The sequence below is a fragment of the Meleagris gallopavo genome, chromosome 20 (genome assembly GCF_905368555.1).
Source record: "Meleagris gallopavo chromosome 20, MGAL_WU_HG_1.1, whole genome shotgun sequence".
Classification (NCBI taxonomy): domain Eukaryota; kingdom Metazoa; phylum Chordata; class Aves; order Galliformes; family Phasianidae; genus Meleagris; species Meleagris gallopavo.
Window position 1 is genome coordinate 8,180,375 of NC_139423.1, and position 19,092 is coordinate 8,199,466.

Here is a 19,092-nt window from a genome sequence, read left to right on the forward strand (position 1 = left end):
GGCATGCTTGTGGGCGGGAGCCGCCATTTTGTGTCAGCCTTATGGGCGGGCTGCGGGCGGTGCTGTGGGTTTGCGAGGCGGCTCGGGTTGAGGGGTGCGGATTCTGTAACGTCCATCGCGTCTTTCAATAAATCGCGTGAGCGGCGGTTGCGGCTGCGCGAGCCGTCTCGCTTTGCTCACACGCTCCTTCAGTTTTACGCTGGGTACTGCTCACGCACCGACAGATCCGGTCCATCCCCGAGGGGGCTGCGCGCACCGCACAGCCGCGGGAGGCGCTGAGGTGCAGCCTGCCCGGCCCTCGGGGCGGAGAACGGGGGTGGGGGGCGTAGCGGCGGGGTCGGGATGCTGGCAGCGCTGCCGGACGGCGATGAACGGGAGCTGGAGAGCAGCGAGGAGGGCGGCGGCGGTGCGGGAGACGAGCGGCGGCCGGAGCGGTACGGCAGCACCTACCACAGCCTGTACGGCTACCAGAGCCGCAGGTGAGGAGCCTCGTCGGCGAACGTTCCCAGGCCCTGCGCGCTGCCAGTCGCTCGATTCTGCTTTTATTTTCACCTTTCCGTAAAGGCTCTGTGGGGTTTTTTTTTCCCCTGTAACGTTCCGATTTCCTGCTCTATCTCACCCTCGGGTCGTACCTTTTCCTAGCGCCCGTTCTGCCTGCAAACAAAGGCGTGCTAAGAGCTCCTTGCTTTCAGGTCCTCGCGGCGGGGAGCGGATGGCGGCGCGGCGCCTGGGAGCCCTCCCGGCCGGGACTTCAGGTACGGCGCTCCGCACCGCGTCCCGCCCTGTTTCGTCCTGCCCTGTTCCGTCCTGTCTCTCCCTGTCCGTCCCCTTAGGACGCGGTTGCTGCAGCACAACTGCAGGCTCTGCTGTGGTGGACGAACAGCTGACTGCACTGATGGGCCCGAAAGCAAAGAGAGAAACCACAGTGCTCCTCCTTCCAGAGCATGACGGCATGCAGGCGCTTCTGCTCTTCAGAAGAAACAAAACATTTGTTATTTGCTAATGCTTTCATCTTGCTTTTTTAAAGCCTCTCTTTGCTGGACACAAACTTACCAGCTGAAGCAGAAACCGAACTGCGTGGTTTTATTGCTAAACGCATGGCCAAAGGAGCCGTTTTTGAAGGGATGGGGAATGTAGCAACTGTGGATCTGAGGTAAGATATGCTTTTAAAAATTACTTGTGAATGAGAAGGCCTGAGAAACATTGGTAGCATGGCACACCTTGCCATCATCTAGCTTTAAACTTACTGTGATTGCATGCTCCCAGTCTGTTGCTGATGTTAATAACAGCTGTATGTGAACAACACTTTCCACATTAACTTATAGTAATACCTTTAATAACTTTTTTTCTTTCTTGCACAGTATACCAGAATGTAAAGTTGGTTGTTATTACTGTCTTTTCCAACAAGAAGGTCTTCTAGAAACAGCAACACTGGAATCGGAAATCAATTCTCCAGAATATGTAGTTTGTTTCCTAGGTGGCTCAGAGAAAGGTCTGGAACTATATCCTTTCCTTTATCTTTCCATATCTGTATGGAGAGGGAGATGATGGAAAAATGATATTCTCTTTTTGTCCGTGTTTTCCTTGAAATCAGCCCACTTATGCATATGTTCCAGTATGTATGTAACTAAAAATGTCAAAAACAAGCATATACTGAAAGCACAAAATGTGGATCTTCATTGATGCATCTTATTTTCCTTAAGAAGATACTTTCAGACTTGAATTGGACAAATACGTTCAAAGTCTGAAGCTAAGCCTTGACTTGGAGGTAAGATCTAACTTTTCATATTTGTTAAGTGTTAAAAATGACATTTTAAACAAAGGTATTACTCGAGTAAAGTGGAAGATTTAGTGTATAGAAAACAAACGCTCAGAGATGGATACTGGCTTCGCTATAGAGACAGTGAATGTCTAGAGAACTGTTAACCACAAAAGTCAAGAGGAAAAAAAAGGGGGACTTCTTTGTGCCAGTCATAAATCTCTTAGAGGTTACTTGCAGTTAGCTTCAAAGAGAAAAATGACTGAGAAAATATAGTAATCTACAGGAAGGGTCTCTGTGTCTACCTACAGTCCTGCCAGTTCCGAACAGCAAGGAAGGATTTTTACTGGTGGTCCTGTCACCAGTATGTTTTATGTTTGTTTTATCTTGTCTGCTGGTGCATGCTCTTTGCTGAGTATGCATCATAATGTGATGCAGTGTTTTGTATCATATATTAGGCTTCTTTCTCTTCATAGCTTACACTGCAAAAAGCATGGCTTTAAATGTCAAACTCATTATTTTGATCTAGTGTGATTTGAAATGAAAAACTACTTGACATCTAAATATTTTAGGTTGAATACATTATTAACAGGCTTCTATTTGTGTAGAAATCAAATCTAAATCATGGCTAAAACGTTTCATGTTTTAATGTTTTACAGCAGAAAACGTTGGAGACCTGTGTTAACCCCTACTTAAGAAGCTGGTTTGAGAATTCCATATGCCCAATTCAGAGAGTAGTACAGCTCTTCCAGGAGAAACTGGCCTTCTTGTTACATGCTGTATGTGTATTCTTAACTAATTAAATAAAAGAGGCTCAGCAGCTAATCTCCATGACTCTAATATGCTTGAAATGTTTCTTACATTTCTTTTCTCAAACAGGTGTAAATTAGAAACATCTTCTGCATTATTTTTGTTTGTTTGTTTATTGTTGTCTGTTGTTACTTTGGATGGAATAGCTAGTTAAGTATAATCACTGTATTCTGAATGCAAAGCCAGCTGCAATGTCTATAATGTGGAATATTGGCTTCTCTTACTCTGAAAGAGCAAAATTAATATGCTTTGTATTTCTTGCTAGTAACTACAGTACAGCAGTAGAAGTAATATCCAAACTAGTGTCTAACTTTTAAACTTTTTTTGTTTGTTTTAAGGCACTGAGTTATACTCCTGTGGAAGTAAAAAATGCAGATGAAAGAACAGAAAAAGACATTAGCAGGTAAGGATGCTTTGAGACAGAGGAACCTGAGAGTAACTGCTTTTGTGTGTGATACCTTTCTCTTCTCCTCATTCAGAAACTATGTAGAAACAGCAGCTCACAATAGTTTTTGTGTTAGGTTTCTGGCAGCTGCCAGCCTCCAAGGCCTTGTTCAGGAAGGCACAATGACCTCTTTGTGCATTGCCATGACTGAGGAACAGCACAAGTCAATGGTTGTAGACTGTATTGGAGCCCAGCCTCAACTGCATAACGCAGGTGAGATTACAGCTGTTAACACCTCTGTATTCCTTAGGGCGGCTGCCGAGACTCCTTGGTGTTAGAGGTACTTGAGGATATTCAGCAGCTCATAGGTTTATGCCCATGAGTCTGGATTCTGGTTGGAAACTAAAACGCTTCTTTTCCTATCAGGTAGTAATTTGTTTACCAGTTCTAGTTTGCAGACTATGAAACTATAACATATACATTTTTGGGAAGCTGATTTTTTTTTTCTCCAATTGGATTTTTGACAATTGTGAATTCAACAATCAGAGCAGAATTTCATGCAATCACTGTAGCTGTGTTTGCTTTTCCGTGTGTATTTTCTTCCTTTAGACTTAATTCCTGGCTCAGATATTATCAATTGTATGAAACAAGGTGAATGCAGCTGTGTATCCATATTGAGCTGGTTTACTTTTGGCTCATGCCTTCTCTGTGTTCCTGAACCCTTAACAGGAAGCAACAGATTCTGTGAGGACTGGATGCATGCTTTTGTAAATGGTGCTGAAGGTGGAAATCCGTTTCTGTTCCGGCAAATTTTGGAAAACTTTAAATTGAAGGTAATGGTTCGTGTGTGGTAAAGACACATTACTCAATTCTCAATTCAATAGAGACAAATGAATTTGTCTCTATTCTTCCTTCACTTTTCCACATTATATTCCCTTTCCACATGCAAAGATAAGAAAATGTTCTATAACTGTCTTTCCAGGCAATACAGGACATTAACAACCTGAAGAGGTTTATTCGACAGGCTGAAATGAACCACTACGCCTTGTTCAAGTGTTACATGTTCTTAAAGAACTGTGGCAGTGGAGACATCCTTTTGAAGATTGTTAAAGTAGAACATGCAGAAATGCCAGAGGCCAGAAACGTAGTGACTGTCCTTGAGGAATTCATGAGAGAAACAGCAGTGGCTTAAAATGATCTTAATTATTCTACAATTGTTGGAGAGTATTGTATAAATCATTAATTTCTTCTATGCAGCTTAGTTTCGCTACTGCAGGAAGTTTACTTTTAAAAGCATTACCTGAGTCAAACCTAAGTTGCAATGTCAGCTCCTTCTCTCCCTTTAGAGAGAAAGCAGCATGAGCTTTTTTTAATGTGTAAATATCAGATCTTAAAAAACACTATTTTCAATGCTTAACATTCTCCAACTGATGTGTTCATCTTGTGAGAAAATCATTACATTTGTGGGTTGGTTTTTTGTTTTGTTTCTTTTTTTAACAGCGTTGGCATGAAAAAGAAGTGTTTTAAGTATTTTAAGTATATTTAAAATTATCATGTCTAATAATTAAGATCCATTTACTTGTTTTAGTAGAAAAAGAAGCACAAACATTTAGATAAATCATAGTAAATGAGTTCATGTGAGAATATAAAAAAGTCTGCAGCTAGTTTCTACATTCTACTTTCAAGTGAGCAGTTTGTTCTTTTATTATTGAAGAAACAACTTGTTTATTGACAGGAGAGAGGAAGCTTGAGCAGGGTTTTAGGACTCAATTTGTATGTGCTTCTGTCTGTTCATATATGTGCTGGTCAGGCATGTTAAATTCCCAGACTAGATTATGAATCCAATTCATTTGGTTAAATTTTTGTGACCAAGATCATCTTTGTACATTCCTAGTATCTCTTTTGTATAATTGAAAATAATTGTATGTAGTGAAGAATTCATCATGAAGATTTTCTAGATTCAATATTAACTTCATAAAAGCTTCTTCATAAATTGAAATAAACTGTCCAAATTAATTATTCAGAATTTAAAACACTTCCTTGTATTTTAGCAATTAATTCTTGTCCACATCATAGGACACTTAGCAGAATACTTGAATATCTTTGTTGACAGATGAAATTAAAACTAACCAGGTCTCTGGCTGAGCCTCTAAGTGAGTATTATTTCTGCAATCTGATATAAGCAAAACTTTCTACTACTTTCATTTGCAGCAGAGGGTGTTTGAATGCCTAACTTGATCAATGATCACATACTACTTTAAAACCCAGATATTTTTTTTAACTTTCATCTGTAAAACTTAGCTTACTTGTTTGGGCTTCTCTCCAAGGTACCGTGTTGCTCAGTATCAGTTCTGCTGAATTTGTACTCTATTATATGTGGACAATTGCAGTTACAGCTTTTTCTGTTGATAGTTGCTGAATTTTGCTAGCATTGAAGGTGGTTGGCATTATGAAAAACATAATGCCCTGCTTTCTGCAGCCTTTAACATCATTCTGCTTTTATCAGCATTGTGGTGGCTCTGCCATTCCAGTCACCAGACTACCAACTCACGATGGGCAGAAATACACACATTGAAATACCACCTAGTAGTGCTAAGTCATGAGTCAGTGCAGGTGTTGCTGGCATCATCTTAGTAAAAATTCTATTTTAAATAGAAAAGAAACAAAAAGCCTAATAAATGAGAGAGAAGCAGCTAGTTTAGTTGGATACGTGCCTGGAAGGTATGACACAACTCTGAAAAGCTGAGGAAGAAGCACACACATGTTTAGAAGATGCTGAGATGTGCACTTAATCTGCAAACCTTCCTTCCCAATGAAAAGTTTTAAGCACTCTGATGGTCTTCATTCGCTGCTGCCGTAGAGCTTCAGCTGTTACATGGTGGGACAAGATGTGTGTCTGAATGCCAGTCAGAAGCTGTCTGTGTCCTTGTTTAACTCGTGGAGAAATAAAGCAGCGATTCGCTTTCTTCTTTATCAGACAGGTTTAGAAACATAAAAATGAATTATCGATGTCATTATTAGAAGATGACATTTCGGATCTCACAACCAACTGCCCTTTGGTTAAATACTGTAATTGTAGACAAACTTACAAAACTGCCTGTGGAAGATTCTCCTTGGTTGATTTTTGGCATGTGATGGAAGACAGCTCTATTTGATAAGGGAAAAAAAAAAAAAAAAATCCACCAACGAAAATTTAATGGATTCTGTGCTCAAATAATATTGTTACAACAAAAATATACAGAATGTACACAATACAAAAATATTTGAAAACATACCATAATGTATTACCTTGCAAATATCATTTTGTTTTACTAGCCCTTAACGGGAAAGTATCACTTGTTCAGTATTTTAAGGCAGAAAATTACATTGTTTAGTGCTTTGTGTTTAACGTTTGGATATGTTGTTAGGATCAGTAGCGTAAGCAAAAGAAAAGCTAACTAGCTTTATTTGTCAACTAATGAGACACTGGGGGAGTCAGGAGACGGTGACTAACATATCTATTAAGCTCTTTAGAAATTAAAGTTGTTGCCACTTGAATCAGGCCCGGGGAATATTCTGTGCTCTGTATTGTCAAGTACCCTGAAACATAAATTTTCTGAACTACTACTACTACTGGCATTTCAGGAATATCTCATTAGAAACCTTTTTTCCAATTAATTGCTACTGACTAATGATGACATTAAAAGTACATTTACCTTTGAACGAGCTTGGTTTCTGTCTTTAGTGCAGTTCTTCCTTTACAGAGCTGCAAAATGCACTGCTTTCCTTTACAACCAGCTCTCAGCATCATTGACCGCAGGAGGAATGTTTGAGTCACATTACACAGCAGTGGGAAGCAGCCCCTACTATAACAGAAACAGAACAGCAGTGATATTTGGAGAGGCTAAAATCCCAGAGGTGTTTCTGTTCTCTGGATCCTGGTTTGTCTCCAGAGGTTGCTGGTGTTGAACTGCATTCATGTTTTCCGGTTCCACTTCAGGTAAAGCTAGTGGGGTTTCCAAAGCTGAACTTAAAGTCTGTGCAGTTACACAGACTCAAGTTTTCTTTACTCACTGATGTGTAAAGACCCTCTGTGATCCTGTAAGACTTAATGTTGGCACAAAACAGCAGCTGCCACATAAGGTCAGCAGATAGCTGTTATTTTTGTATCAGCTCTAAATGCGTCAGATTCCATCCTTCACACTCAGTTCAGTTCAAACTGAAGCTATATAATTGACTTAAAAAACAAGGGCAGTGTAATCCAGCAGAAGCAAGGTCTTGGGACACGGAATCCTTAAGCTTTATGTCTAGTCCAGCAGCTTCAGACAATAACTTCTCCACCCTCCCCTGTCCCGGCTGACAAGATACTTCTTTCTGCTGACAGAGCAAGGAGTGTAGAAATGCAATGTGCCACACAAGTGCCAAGTTGTCCCATTGACTAATGGGGGGAAAAAAAAAGACAAAGTGTTGGCTTAGAAACTTAGCAAAAGTGAATTCATCAGCATTTTTACTCCTCTCTACCTCACTCAGCAATGGTTCCTGGTAAGCACTGCTCCCACCCATCCTCCTCCTGTTATTACTGATGTGTACAAAATTAATCTCCACCTGCATCCAAGAATGGAGGAGTAACAGCGCAGCCTGCAAGCCGCGTGGACTTTGCTCTACCAGGTTGTCTTCCACCACTGCCAGAGCTGTGCGAGCTGCCGCTCCCAGCTGGGACGGGCCGAGCCGAGGGCTCAGCGCGGCGGTGCGCTGTGTCGCTGCGGCCGGCAGGTGTCCCTGAAGGAGCTGCACAGCCGCCTGCGGTGCTGCCCGACTGAAGTCCCACACAGAACGGCTGCTTTGCCTGCGCTCTGTCCTCACTCAAGGACGCGGGCATTAAATAAACTCCTCCAACACGCGTTATCTCGAATCTGTGCACTGCTAACAGTCCTTGTCTACCGTTCCGGAGCTGCACGTTCACACAAAAGATTCACTTTTTATCTTTTTTATCTGAGCGATGTAAAATCTTGGCAGCATCTGGAACAAAAGCGAAGCGATCACCAAAACCAGTCGTCAGCGGATGGCTCCTTCAGGAGCACGCTGCCCCTGTGATCAGTTGGAACCACAAGTGAGCAGGATGGGGAATATTAAAGCTCTGCCATAAGCCAGCAGCATCAAGGACATCTGGAGGTAAAAGCAAAGCCTGTTTGCTGTTAGCTCTCTGGCACTGCAGCACTGTGGCACTTCTGGGTGCATTAAAAAACATCGTAACTGGCTTTCCTGATACTCTGTAAAAATATAACAAGCTTCCACAATATAATTTTAGTGATATAAACATAATTATAAAAAACTTTAGCACTTCACAATGCTCCTGACTCCATAAGCTGATATTCTTAATAGAGAACAGGCTCTGCATACGATCTGCTCTATACATGGGGAGATATTTCAGCTCTGCTGAGCAGGAATGAAAGAGGCTTTCATTTCTTCACCCGCAAAAATCCAGTACTGCTCGAGTCTGACCTTTCTGATCCCCAGGGCTGCTTCAGATTTGCTCAGACAGCAGATGGGAACACAGGGATGGAAGTCAGAAAGATGAACAAGTCACAAGTTCAGTGAGAGTTTTTTTTGAAAAAATTACTTTGTGTTCACTATGTTCATTTATGGATGAAGGACCAAGGAAGGGCACCTGGACTGCTCTGTGCAGCTCCCATCTGGCAGTTCCCATTTCCTGCTCACCTCTGGTTTAAAGGCATCTGTATTCAGAAAGGCTTAACAATAGGTGAAGAAAGAACGGCATTAGCCATGCTTTTCTCTGCATTCTGGTTCCCCCCTCCTGCTTGTCTATGGCTCTCCAGGGAGACAATCTCCATCAGCATGGAACTCACTGACCAGCTCCTGACCTGAAGCAATGCACATAAAGTTTTGTGACCGCTCTGACCTGGACCCAATCTGCTGGGATGAAATAGCACAGGGAATGAGCCCGTTTCTTCAGATAGAATAGAGCTCTGACCCTTGTCCCTCGATCTGAGGGCCCACAAACATGCCAGTCATGCAGAAAGGTGCCCTCTGAGATTCAATTTCTGTGCACAAACACCAAAACTTGGTTCTTTTGCAGATAAGGCTTATTCCCAGCTCCAGAGACACTTTTCCTTCTCCCCCTTCTCTTTCCCTGAGGCAACAGGATTTTTACTAGCAGATACCACAGGAGCAGAACTTCTACCTTCTGGAGAGATTTCTCCTATAAAGGCCAATAAGGGAACTACAGTTGATGATTTCTTGGGAACGTCCCCTCTAGAAATACAGGCTCCCACCAGTTTGTGGTTTCATCTGGCAGTACCAATTACACAACTGAGAGAATAAAGCCTATGATACAAAAACACTTAGCCACAGAGAAAACCCAGCTGCTGCACTGCCCACAAGATGTGCCACGGAGGGCTGGCAGTGGCTGGGCACCAAGCTGCAAAGAAAAAGGAAAAAAGGAGCTAGTCTACAAAGGCTCCCATTTCAGCTTTATACAAGGTACCAAACTAGGTGGGCAAAGGGGAGAGAAAAGGAAGGCATCCAAGTTCCTCAACTATAGTTTGGCAGCTCTCCAAAGTGAGAAGAAAAACTGAATATGCACCTTACATAGAAACACACTCTGCAGACATTCCAGTCTGGTCCCCCAGGTTCACGCAGGCAGCGTGCATCGTGTTGCTGTATGGACTGTGTTTCAAACCAGATTACTAAAATCTGGGCTTGACCTATGCTAAGCAAAAAAGGCATCAGTGCAACTGACTGTTGCTTTCTCTGAACTTCCATTGCCTCAGAAAGACTTGCCGTCCTCAGATTTTAGCAGCCATTTGAAAACCAGTTTTATGAACTTCACAGTGTTCACTGTAACACTCCTTTCCACTTCAGGAGGAAGCCAGACATACAGCCCGATTTAACTCAGCTACCTTCAGTGGACAAAGTTGGCTTCAAACAGACTGGATGGCTCTTAAGCTGGAGCCTGTTGGAAGAGTTGAGGTCCCTGCTTAGACATCACTGCAGACCAGGAGTTAAATCAATACAGCCCCAAATAAAGTAAGAAAACCCCACTGTCAACTGACAAAAATCAAAACTGAACATTTGCCTTCCTTTCCTCCATCTCTCAAAAAGAAACCCCAGCCACAAGCTGTAGCCACAGGCTGGGGAAAAACATATAAATCAAGTAAAACATGCATGGTAAATTCACCTCTAGCTGGGTATCCACATCACTCTAAAGAGTTTCCAAGGTTTATAGTGCAATTTCATTTGACCTGTAGTTGAAAGACCAGTCTCCATCACTTTGGGTGATAAAGTTCTGCTGATCCCTTTGAAAGGTGCATAAAACAAGTTCCACCAAAGGCTTAAATTTTTAAGAAACCATTCAAGTAATTAGACAGTGGCACTGGTATGGCTGAACAGTCAAATGTATCTGTAGAAACCAAACCCAGTCTGCCTTGGGAGTGTCATGCAAGTCTCTAGTTAGTAACTGACTGCTCTTTTTCCCATCTTGTGTTTAGTAATATTGAGAAGATTAATTCAACAACTGGCTGTAATTCCAGCACTGACCAGGAAAAAGGAAATATCCCATACAGAATGTTGATGTGTGCTAACAAACCATGTGATAAATGTCCAGGTTCAAGGTGCCCAGTGGAAGCCCTAGCAGTGAAGAAACTGCAGGGCCCAGGCCAGCCAGCATTACAGTACCTGCTAGATTTAATAACAAACTGATCAGTCCATTCACTTGTGAGATCTTTAAGCATCTTCTTCCACACACCATTGTGTTCAAAATAACCATCCTCCCCTAAGCTAAATATAAAAATAGATCCTCCATCTTGACTCGTACAATGCAGCTGGCAGACTGCTTCTGCTCTCCGGAGTCTCCTGTCCTGTGCATTCAAGGAGGGGGAGGTAGCTTCAAATCCAACAGGCTGTAGGCGAAAATGTTCCAGAAGATGGCAAACAACACAAAGATTAGATAAATAGAAAGGAAGATCCACCATAAGGTCTGATCTTGGAGTCTCTGCTCATAGTTCCTCAAGATAATGACACCGAGGGTGATTCCAACCATCACCCCTCCCAGGTGAGCCATGAAACTGGGATGTGGGCATGGAGGATAGGCAGAGGGGTGGAATCGCAGCCACACAGCTCTTCCAAATTCAAAACTCACTGGAACAAAAAGGAAAAAAGAAGTTAATAGTTTAAGTCTATCCCTTCTCAAGTCCACCTGGCACTACATTTTCTGAAGAGGCAGAAAGAGTGAAAAAGAAACTGCCTTGTATAGAGAGCACAGGGAGGCTGGGAAGTCATGGTTATGTAAGGCACACAGAGATGAGATCTCCCCTGTGGTCTGGGCTTGTGAGAGTGTAGACAGGCAAGGGAACATTTCTCCTTCAAAGTTTATATCAAAAATAAGGGAAAAAAATATCAGAATTTGAAGACAATTTTCTGTTGATAATACACAACCCAGTTTCTCTCATCAGGGCACCCTGGGAACGTGTCTGGAAGATAATTCACTGATGTATGTACAATGGTGTTGGCACCCCACACAGCAAGTGCTCCAGGAAGCACAAACGTGAGCATTATGAAAGTATTGTTTGTTTGTGAATTCAGAGAGGAGATGCTTAAATCCCAGATCTTCACAATTTCACATGCTACAGATGCTGGTTAACAACAAATCCTCATTTAAAAATGCTTATGCTGAAAACCAAAATCAGCATTTGAGAGTGATGCGACTCCTGCATGCGGAAGTTCCAGCTGCAAGTTCCAACCAAAACTGCTGCAAAGTCAAAACTCCCTGGTCAGCACGAACCCTTAGGACAAAGACAAACGACACAGGATTGCATGTTTACCAGGTATTGCACGATACTTACTACAGATCAAGGCAACAGCCATGCGTAGCAGTTTGAATTGGCACTTCATTCCAGACCAATTCTGGAAAAGAGAGAAGGAAAACAAAGTGATGCTGCATGGATATCTGGGGGGATTTTACATTCAGATCTGTACTGGTAGAGCATCTTTTAGGCTTGATAAAAGTACCACAACACATGCAAATGTTTTCCAGAGTACATATATCAAACCCTCTGTCATTGCTGCATCCAGCTCACATTATCATCTCACACAGATCCCACTGGGAGCTAAATTACCATTATTCCTATGGTTGTTCTGCTCTGACACTGCTAGCAAAGGACAGATGCACATTCCTGTACCACCACACAGAAATCTGAAAAACAGCATTCTCAGCAAAACCATTGCTGTCCAGTGGTAAGCTCAGGGGTTGCACAGGCAGACATGTTGGCTTTGCCACAGCCCTTGTGAGGACCCTGGATGAGCTGTTGTTTCTAGATCTTCCAGAAATTACAATGCTGATATTCACTGACCTTTATGAAGTACTTCATGAGGTGAAATAGCTAAAAGATAGCAATGCTATTATGACCAGAATTCAGTGTCATTTTGAGTTTTATGAAAGGGAATAAGGGATATTCTACAAAGAATCCAACAAAGAAAAAATTTCTTTAGGTACTTCCTAACATGATATGACACACTGCAAACAGAAACAGCTCTGCAACTTTTGTAGATACAGTCAGCTCCTTCTCTTCCGAACAGTTCTCAATCCATTCAATAAAAACTGATAGCTTCAAAAGTACCAATAAGTATTGAATTAACAGCATCTTCGGATTCACATTACAAACTGTTAGTCATTGATGCACCAATCCACCAACTATCGTGTAATATTTCCATTCCAGGACCAGGCCATTGGGGTGAGACTATTGAGCAAGCTCTGAATGACCAACAGCTTGGTCAGGCCCTCTTTCCAATCCCAGACCTACTCACTTTCAAAGAGGTTAGAAAGTGATTCTGGTACTCACCATGACTATATTGGCCAAGTGAGCCGAGACAAGCGCATACACACCTCCAGAGGAGCCAACCACAGGTGCAGTCATATCAGCTACTGATACTGCCAGGGACCCTGGGAATTAGAACAAGGATTTGTCAAAATTACCAGTCACATAATATCACTTTTCTATTATAACCACTATTTCTGCATTATCTGCTACAGGTCAGCAATATAGGGATAAATAAAAGGAAGGGGGAAAAGAGAAATCAATCAAATTCTTTTGTGCCTACTTAAAAAGGCTACAAGCCAGCATGAAGGAGCAATGCATCTTTGAACCTATGCTGCAAAAAGTATATATACACTCTGCTTAAAAAAAAACAAGGAAGATGGACAAGTGTCTTCATCCTGTTCCTCACCAAAGGATAAAATAGGAGTTGTTCTTGTACTGACAAGATAAATATTTGCAAACTGAAAAGGATTGGGGACTGATCACTTAAACCCAGGACTTTGATCGATGCTCAGCCTGTTACTTACAAAACTGCAGAGTAAAGCTTCCTAAAAATAACCTGAATGAAAGCAGTCATCATGAGATGGCAAAATGTCAGTTCGATCACATAAAGCTACTGCTAATAGGAATACTTTCAAACATAGACACTGCTTCTCTTTCTCCCAATTAGAGGCCTGGATCTGCTCAAAGCTCCTATATAGCAAACTTTAGAGGTAACTGAAAAGATGAAGAGAGACAAAGGCAGACTTTGTACACAAAGCAGGGATAATGAAGATGTTTGTGATGAGCAGAAATGGGGAAAAAAATCACAATGACTATTCTGGAGAGAGTCATCAGTAGTACAGAATCTTCCAATAGACTTCTTGGCTAATTGTCTAGGTGATTATGGTCAAAAAAGAGCTGAGGTTCCACCAGCTTATAGCTCCCTTCTTCACCATAGGGACCTGAAACTTCTCAGCTCTTAAACAATGCCACTAAGGGACACGTTAATCAGAAGTTAAGAAAGGAGTAATCAGAATCCATGTGCTCAGTGCAGGACCCAAGCACTTAACTGCCTCTCTCCATCTGCGTTTCCACATATCCTTTTATCAAAGCCAGACAAATGAGAAAAACATAAAAGTAGGGAGTGGCTACTGCAGCATGTGTCCACATTTTACTATTTATTCCTGATTGTTTAGGAGCTGCATTATCTTTATATCACCACATCCTCAGGCTCCTTCCTCCATCTCCTGATATACATCAAAGAACAAAGCCCATTTCATAACTGGCTAACAACAGAAAGAGATAGAGGTATTATGGAATGCTTCTTTGGGGTTGTCCAACCACATTTATAGTTCCAACCTGCACTAAGAAGTTTCCCTGCCATCAACTTGCAGTGCTCACCTGGGCTCAATCATAGCAGGTTCAGTGCTTGTTTGCTTTGCTTACCTGGCACAGATGTGCAGTGTGTTTGTACACAAATTAAGCCCTGTGACTTTGCAGACAGATCTATGTAGAAAACTTTGTGCCTGGAAAGTTGCAGACTGGGAACTGCTTTAATGCTTATTAAAATAATAGGCAAGAAACACCAGAGCTGGTCTGCTCACTTCTCTCTCTGCATTAATGAGCATGCTGTTTGTACCATGCCTTGTCCTGTGCCCTACTCCAATTATTCTTTTCACAGCCTCTTCCAGGAATGCAGTCTATTTTACAATGATTTTATCTGCTCATTATTGAAAAAATAAAATTATGGTGATTTTTTTCCCAGTTACATAAATCTTGAACTGAGGCAGTCAATTCTTTGTACCAAGTTCCACCATGAAGCCCTCTGTTGTTCTCACGCTCTCCTGTTTTAATTAGATGTTGATCTATTGTCTTTCATCACCTCCAAAGTGCTGGAAATGCCAAACATAAATAAAAGAAGTACAGTACAAACTAAACATCAATCAAAACCTATAGCTTCACGATCAAATTAATTTCCAGATTCCTTTGCACTGATCACAACATACAACCAAATACTTCTTTCTTGGGCTGCAGAAACCAGACAGTGCAGGACAAATGGAAGAGCTGGCACAGGACCTGGGGGCAGGGTGGGGTGGGACAAAGGTTCTTCATGCAGGAGGACGATGGAAGCCTGTGATGCCACATTTCTGTTGGCCTTCTACAGGTTGCAAGGAATGTACAGTGGGGCCACAAGTGCCCTAAACACAGATCAGACTGCTCTTCTCCTATACACAAATGTCACAAAACATTTCTTCTTTGCAAAAGTCAGATGCCTCTCTGTCTAGGGCATGCAGAGGTGTAACCTACCTGCCACAACTCCAGCAACGTACACAAAGCTGATCCTCGCAGCTCCATGCACCATTTCCAGGGGAACCCCAACCAAGAGCTGAAGGACAACATTGAGTCCAAGGTGTTCTATCCTGCAGTGAGGAAAAACAACAGTTGTACTCTTTTTTTAAATTCTGTCTCTCTTCTCCCTTGTGACAGAGATATCTCAGAAGGAGATCAGATAGCATCTGTTTCATGAAGGGAGATTGTAACACCAGGACTGACTGCTTACAAAGCAGGTAGATTTAAATGACACCATGGCACACTCTCAACACACAATACTAGCACCTTCTGTGGGAAAAAGTACAAAGTAGCTAATGCACTGTGAATTTATGTCATATTTTATACAAGAAATGGATTGCTTGCAGCAGACCCAGCAATACTTGGTTTAAGTTCTATGAATTTTCACTATTTTGGACTTTCTTCATGTTACCATAGCAATTTCCCATACACATAAAAAAAAAAATGCTGATGATAAAATGCACTAATGATAGAACTGTCTCATGAAGGACAATTTGAAGTTGGACCAGAAAAAGCTGCTAGAAATGACACTGCAGAAAAATGACCTTTCCAGATATCTTAATGGGTTTGTTATCACTTAATTTTTCTCTAAGAGTAAATTTCTCTCTGTGCACGGGACGCTCAGCACCATAATTCACCATCACTGGGAATTATGGAAAGTAACCAACTATGTTGATCATCTTGCTCTTGAAGCCATTGGGCATGGGTGTATTCTGGCACTCATTCCGATCCTGGTTGTTCACAGAACTTGGGAATTAAATTAGGAACAATGAGCAAAGGTCAAACAGAGATCACAGAAGGGAGTCAAAGCACCCAAATGCCCTTTTACATGAGGAGGAAAGAAGCTTCAGCTGGCAGCCAGTGTCACGAGGCAGTGCCTGACATTTTCACACAAAGCACTGGGTCTTATTTTTCAAAGGCAGCTTTTGTATGGGCTCAGCAAAGTTTATCCTCAACTCGAAAGTGACTGCCCCGAATCACAGCTGTTCTTAAAAGACTTTGCAGGAGTGAGCCCATTCACTCTTCCTCCCCATCATGCTAATAGCATTGAAGGCTCCATAGTCAATAAGCACCCATAAAATATAATTAGCCTTTGCTGGTGCTGAATGCGTCATTCTTGAAATGACAATTTCACTGATTTATTAAAGACTTTCTCCTTCCCTGGGACCAAACAAACGGGACTGAGAATCAATGCAAGTCATTAGTTATGGCAGTGTTACGAATGTGTGGGCCTCAGATAATCAACGTCAGCTTTCCATGAAAGCAAAGGGCAGAATTTACAACTTTGCCTGGCTTTTCAGCTCTCGACAAAGCTCCCTGCATCAGAACCATCACAAAGTCCATGCATTTTTTGGATCTTTCTAGAGAAACAGCCAGCCAAGCCTTAGCAACTGCCGCCTTTTTGGACACCTTCTGACTTTAGTGCACAGACCAAGTGCACTAAATTAAGCAACAGTGCATATTACCATCTTAAAGTCTCAGCTGGAAACAGGACAACAATAAACCCCATGACATTGTCTTAACCTCTCCTTTGAAAAACAAGAGAGTGATGGACTTCCACTACAAACATTATTATCTTTCTAAGATTTATCCACCCTCTTGATATGAAAGGAGATTTACACGTATGTGTTAGCAATAAACGAGCAGTTAGCCTAACTCCAGATACTGCAAATAAGTCACGGTGTTTATTATTCCAGCAGGATTCGTCATTGTTTTGAAGGCTATAACAGCTAGAGAATTTGGAATCCATCACAAAAGCAATGAGACTTTTGCACAACAATTTCACCACTGCTTGTGGCAAAGCCAGCCACAGGTGTGAAGTAAAGCTAATATATTTTTCAGACAGTAAGTGTGGAGAACGCCAGGGCACTGCCTGCTATAGGTTAGGGCAACTTTGCACAGATAGGAAAGGATGCCACAGGGGACACAGGGAGATATTTAAGTGCTGCAAAATTATAATTGTGCAGGTGCTTCTTTTAAATGAATTCCCGAGCAATCTGTGGTTATAGAAGTGAAACAGTAGAACTACAACAGAAACAGAATGAAAATCAGATACAAATTAGTTTGCGTGAGTTAAAATTGTGTTCCTTTTTTTCCTACAAAGGCACTTTTCCTCACCTTTCTAATTCTCATTTTACATAATCTGCCTCACATTTAAGCACAACAATCTGCACTTGTGGACTGATGCCTCTGTACACAAATTTACTGGAGGAATTTAGAATGCAGAGTACAGATGTCACCACATTTAGAAGTTTCCTCTATAATTTTTTTTCTACTCTCCTTGGGTCGAGTCTGCTCTGTTCCAACCATGATTTTTATCCAGAAATCTGGGGCACATCTTGTGCTTATGGGCAGTTACACACAGGTTGGAATTCCATCGCAGAGAAGGGACATCAGCTTCCTGGTGGAAAAAGAAAAAGATCTGCTTGATCTTTTTGGCCTTTTAAAGGAGATCATTGATTGATGGGAATATAAGCTTTCTATTTAAGAACAAAGGATCTTCCTTCAGTCTCAAATTATAAACCACTGTTAAAAAGCTTGTTGCTCTGATTCTTCAATGACAAAATTAAAGAAAATTGCAATTATCTGCCAGGAATGTGTAAGGATAATGATCTGAGAAAGCACATTGAGGGGGTAGAGTGTTTTGTACAGAGGTGAACTTTTCTGTGACATTCACTCATCACCATGGCATCACAAACGTCACATAATTAAGTCTCTCTGAATCCTGAGAGGACCAGCACAGTCCACAAGCACAGAATTAGAATCCCCATGCCTTGAATTCTCTTCATTCTGCTACATACCTCCCATGGGATGAAGGACAATATATTTTACTTTACTGCACCTTTATTTTTGCATTAGATGGACTATCCTCTGTCCATCTGTCCAGATGAGACTGTCAGCTCTTAAGGAACACACTGCTGTTAGTATAGTTTGTACAAAATGGGAGTTCAGCTTTGTCTCAGATTTCTAGGCATTATCCCAGTCCCTACAGAAGAGACAGCATTACTAAGTGATGACATCGAATAGGCATGGAAAATTTTATCAACTTCTCCAACCTTAACTGGAAAGTCTACCAAAAATACAATATGTAGTTCTTAAATACCAGTCTAGCATCTTTTCAGACTCAATACATCACTTGCACAGCTCCTCTAGACAGACAATGGGCTTCAGCTTTAGGTCAGTTTTAGGAAGCACATACAGGAAAGTGCGTACTGAGAGGTTGGTGTGATCTCAAAAGTGCAGGGACAGGAGCAGTAAATATTAAGTTCCTTACATTGTTTCCTCCCTTTAGACAGCTGTGAAGGTTTGCCTCTCATTCCCCAACACTCCACAACAGCTTCAGATTTTAATACATAATTTAGGGTTGGTTTTGTTTGTGTGTTTTCCATTTTTTTTTCCAATTGATTTCTGAGTTGATTCAGTCACTTTTCTCCTCGCACTCTCTGAGGAACATGAACTGCCTCTGGAAAATCTCTGCAGTTTGTAAGTACTCACCCTGCATGCATGAATATGTAGGTTAGGTATCTCCAAGCCTGAGCACGGAGTTGAGGATGGTAAAGTAATGCATTTTTCAGGTATAAGGGATGGGTGACTTGCAGCACAAATCTGTCTAGCACCACTCCATTGTAAAGAAAAAAGGCAACCTAGAAGAGCAGGAAGATTCCTTGGTTAGCAAATGCCTTCTCTCAGTGAAAAGCACTTTGCAACTCAAAATCATGAAAGGAAGTCAACTGAAAAACAAATTTTTCTACCACCTGACAGCCACACAGCATGTATGTTCCCTGTTCTGAGAAACCTGCAACACATCAGCCTAACTCCGTATGTGGCTTTCCATTACAGGTCGGTCACCAAGTTAGAGGAGCTCAGCACCCTCAGAGTGCCATAGGATATCCTTCTCTGTTTATTCCAATGCATCACTTAACTACTGTACAAAGCTCTTCCGTGAGCAAGAAATGAACAAGTCAGAATTTTTAGTCCACTTCTGTTCCCTTCAC

The 19,092-nt window shown here is 41.8% G+C and overlaps 2 protein-coding genes across 10 annotated transcripts in view; one reads left to right on the forward strand and one right to left on the reverse strand.

The window, feature by feature from the left end:
- Positions 1 to 5: 5 nt before the first annotated feature.
- Positions 6 to 6,656, forward strand: C20H17orf75 (chromosome 20 C17orf75 homolog). Of its 3 annotated transcripts, none has more exons than XM_010721555.3 (10): positions 6 to 479; positions 693 to 755; positions 1,028 to 1,153; positions 1,362 to 1,502; positions 1,711 to 1,768; positions 2,422 to 2,538; positions 2,908 to 2,972; positions 3,091 to 3,227; positions 3,684 to 3,787; positions 3,937 to 6,656. In XM_010721555.3, exons 1-10 carry the CDS (start codon positions 343 to 345, stop codon positions 4,144 to 4,146), a joined length of 1,158 nt encoding a protein of 385 aa, XP_010719857.1. In that variant the 5' UTR covers positions 6 to 342; the 3' UTR covers positions 4,147 to 6,656. The 3 variants fall into 3 exon arrangements, with proteins under 3 accessions (XP_010719857.1, XP_010719858.1, XP_010719856.1); XM_010721554.3 differs by having other exon boundaries at positions 8 to 479; positions 2,419 to 2,538; XM_010721556.3 differs by lacking the exon at positions 693 to 755 and having other exon boundaries at positions 2,419 to 2,538.
- Positions 6,133 to 19,092, reverse strand: part of RHBDL3 (rhomboid like 3) — a 49,158-nt gene continuing 36,198 nt past the window's right edge. For all 7 annotated transcript variants that reach the window (XM_085239885.1, XM_085239886.1, XM_085239881.1 and 4 more), the window contains 5 exons: positions 18,593 to 18,741; positions 15,056 to 15,168; positions 12,791 to 12,891; positions 11,795 to 11,855; positions 6,133 to 11,090 (listed from right to left, as the gene is read on the reverse strand). In XM_085239885.1, the coding sequence (XP_085096011.1) occupies positions 10,819 to 11,090; positions 11,795 to 11,855; positions 12,791 to 12,891; positions 15,056 to 15,168; positions 18,593 to 18,741 (696 nt within the window). In that variant the 3' untranslated portion in view covers positions 6,133 to 10,818. The remainder of the gene's footprint in view (positions 11,091 to 11,794; positions 11,856 to 12,790; positions 12,892 to 15,055; positions 15,169 to 18,592; positions 18,742 to 19,092) is intronic.